We start from the raw sequence: 2,423 nt of genomic DNA, 5'->3' as shown, positions 1-2,423 counted from the left end.
GAAATATGTACAATTATGTACAGTGTCAAACATGTACTAAACAAAGAGAGCTACTCGTTATATTTGGTCAAAAAAAATTTTTTATCAAAGAATCATTAAGTTTTATTTTTAAGAAGTCATAAATTAAACAAAACATAGTATTTCAATCAAACACAGTAAAGTAAACACCTACAGTACAGTATATTAAATGTAAAAGTACGTAACTAATGGTGTATGAGAAAGATGACATTACAGATAAATTCTGATTTTTAAGTTAAAATTATAAAAATTAGAATTATTCATTTTTTTAAATTCTTTTTTAAAATGAACAGACGCAAAACTAAGAAATGGATAAAATCCTTTTCTTTCTACAGTAAAAAAAGAATTAAAAAGTTAGAGTTTGTACCAAGTATTCAGTGTGTATGAATTAATACAGATGTAAACAGCTCGCCTAATTAAGTCGATCTATTGGAAAGAATAAAAAAATGATTTAGGTGTAAAATTTTACTTTATTATCCCGTAAAAATGGATTTAAGACCAGTAATATAAGTTCTTCACATGAAGTGTTACGTCACATATTTTACCAAACCTAGGTGGTGTTGATTGAAAAGAATAGCCTACTATTATAGATCAACCAGTATTGCTGGATTATTTTCTATAGGATTTTAAAGGAGGTATAAGAATATGACGTAGATTCGTTTTACAATTATTTTATATCTAATCATATCATTTTTGTTTTTTAACATTTATGAAATACCATCAAGTCACTTTTTTAAAGGGACTGTAAAGGAAAAATGAAAGGTGGTTTAGGATGAAACCTGAGAATCTCAGGCGTTTAACGATACATTAAGACATCTATCTGATGTTTCTGTCTCGAGAAATTGATATTAAACTGTGTCAAAGGAATTGAGTCTTTGATACAACCTCTGATTTGTTAATGGCCTATATCTTTGAAACCCAATATCGTAGATCTAAGATGTTTCAAACTATGAATTCTGTTAGATAAAATATTTTAAGTTTGAAATATCGAATATTTACACCATTAGGTAACAAAGTTAAAGTATTTAAAAAATTGGAGTTTGTGACAAAGACTCCATTCCTTTATACGAAAATTCATATACATATATGCAATTTTGTATAAAAGTTGTAGTAAGAAAAAGATCATATTCCACAAATACGAAACCAATCTGAAAACGACGATATCCCACAGAAACCTGAGAATCTCAGGTTTGCTCCTGTTATAATTATTTAATTTTCATTTTGCATTTATAATAGATTTAATTGATAAAATTATATTACATATAGTCCGTATGACGTCACCAGCCAATGGCAGAGCAGTATACTGGTCACGTGATTTCCGCCTGTATCACGTGACCAGTATACTGCACTGGCATTGGCGGGAGTTCTTGAGACGTAATACGGACTTATAAATAATATTATCAATTATATCTATTAAAATGCAAAAAAAATATAATGGGAGCAAGCCTGATATTCTCAGGTTTCTGTGGGATATGATCTGTTTAAACCTACTACTTTTATACAAAATTTCATATATATAGATTTTCGTATGATTTTGACAGAGTTTTATATCGATTTCTCGAGACAGGAACAACAGATAGATATCTGAAATGTTTCGTTCAAAGCCTGAGATTCTCAGGTTTCCCCTTTTATTTTTCCTTTAGAGTCCCTTGAAGAATAAAATAATTAAAACACTAAAATGTACACAATGAACTAAAATGAACACAAATACTTGTCAAAGAACTAGCCGAAAAAAGAATTAAAATTATTTTAGATGGGTTTTACAAATCCATCTTAAAACTAATTTTATCAAATACAAAAGATCAAAGCCAACTTTCTTATGTTTTACGTTTTTGACGTAAGACCAAAGAAATAAGCGTTAAACTGGCTGAAAGAAAAAGCATGGAAGATCATAAATTCACAATTAACAGATTCTAAAATCAGAAACTAGATTCTAGATTTGAAAAGGGGGAAAAAATCATTTCCTTTGTAGCCACGAACATTTGTACTAGACATAAAAAGTATAAAAAAAAACTGAAATATATTTAGTTACAAACGTTTGAGGGTTCTCTTTTTATCCTTCGTCATCAGTTTTCCCTTCTTTTCCTTCTTATCAGTCTCAGAGGAAGGTTCACTCAGGTCTCCTCGTTTCCTGGAGAAAAATATTGCTAAATCAGAACTCTTCTTGTCATCGGGAGAATGATCGCCCCATTATTATTAATTATAAAAAATAGTTGAATTGAGTTGATGACGACATTATTAATAACAACTCACTGTCAACTGACTATAATTGCATAGTTAAATGTCAAATAGACATTCGACGTCAATATTGATTTAAAGAGTTGCATGTTCGATTTTCAAAAGTACCCTTCGAAGCTATAATTGTTCTTCTACAAGAGGATTTGGATGGTCTAGCATGTATATCT

The 2,423-nt window shown here is 29.5% G+C and overlaps 1 protein-coding gene across 1 annotated transcript in view; it reads right to left on the bottom strand.

Moving 5' to 3' along the window:
* Positions 1-1,903: 1,903 nt before the first annotated feature.
* LOC111696884 (ubiquitin-conjugating enzyme E2 S) overlaps positions 1,904-2,423 on the bottom strand; it is a 6,372-nt gene continuing 5,852 nt past the window's right edge. Inside the window, exon 6 of the mRNA XM_023466657.1 lies at positions 1,904-2,149. Within this exon, the coding sequence (XP_023322425.1) occupies positions 2,047-2,149 (103 nt within the window). The 3' untranslated portion in view covers positions 1,904-2,046. The remainder of the gene's footprint in view (positions 2,150-2,423) is intronic.

Source organism: Eurytemora carolleeae, unplaced genomic scaffold (assembly GCF_000591075.1).
Source record: "Eurytemora carolleeae unplaced genomic scaffold, Eaff_2.0 scaffold186, whole genome shotgun sequence".
NCBI classification, from domain to species: domain Eukaryota; kingdom Metazoa; phylum Arthropoda; class Copepoda; order Calanoida; family Temoridae; genus Eurytemora; species Eurytemora carolleeae.
The sequence above is the reverse complement of the archived record's forward strand: the minus strand, read 5'-3'. Positions and strand labels throughout refer to the sequence as shown.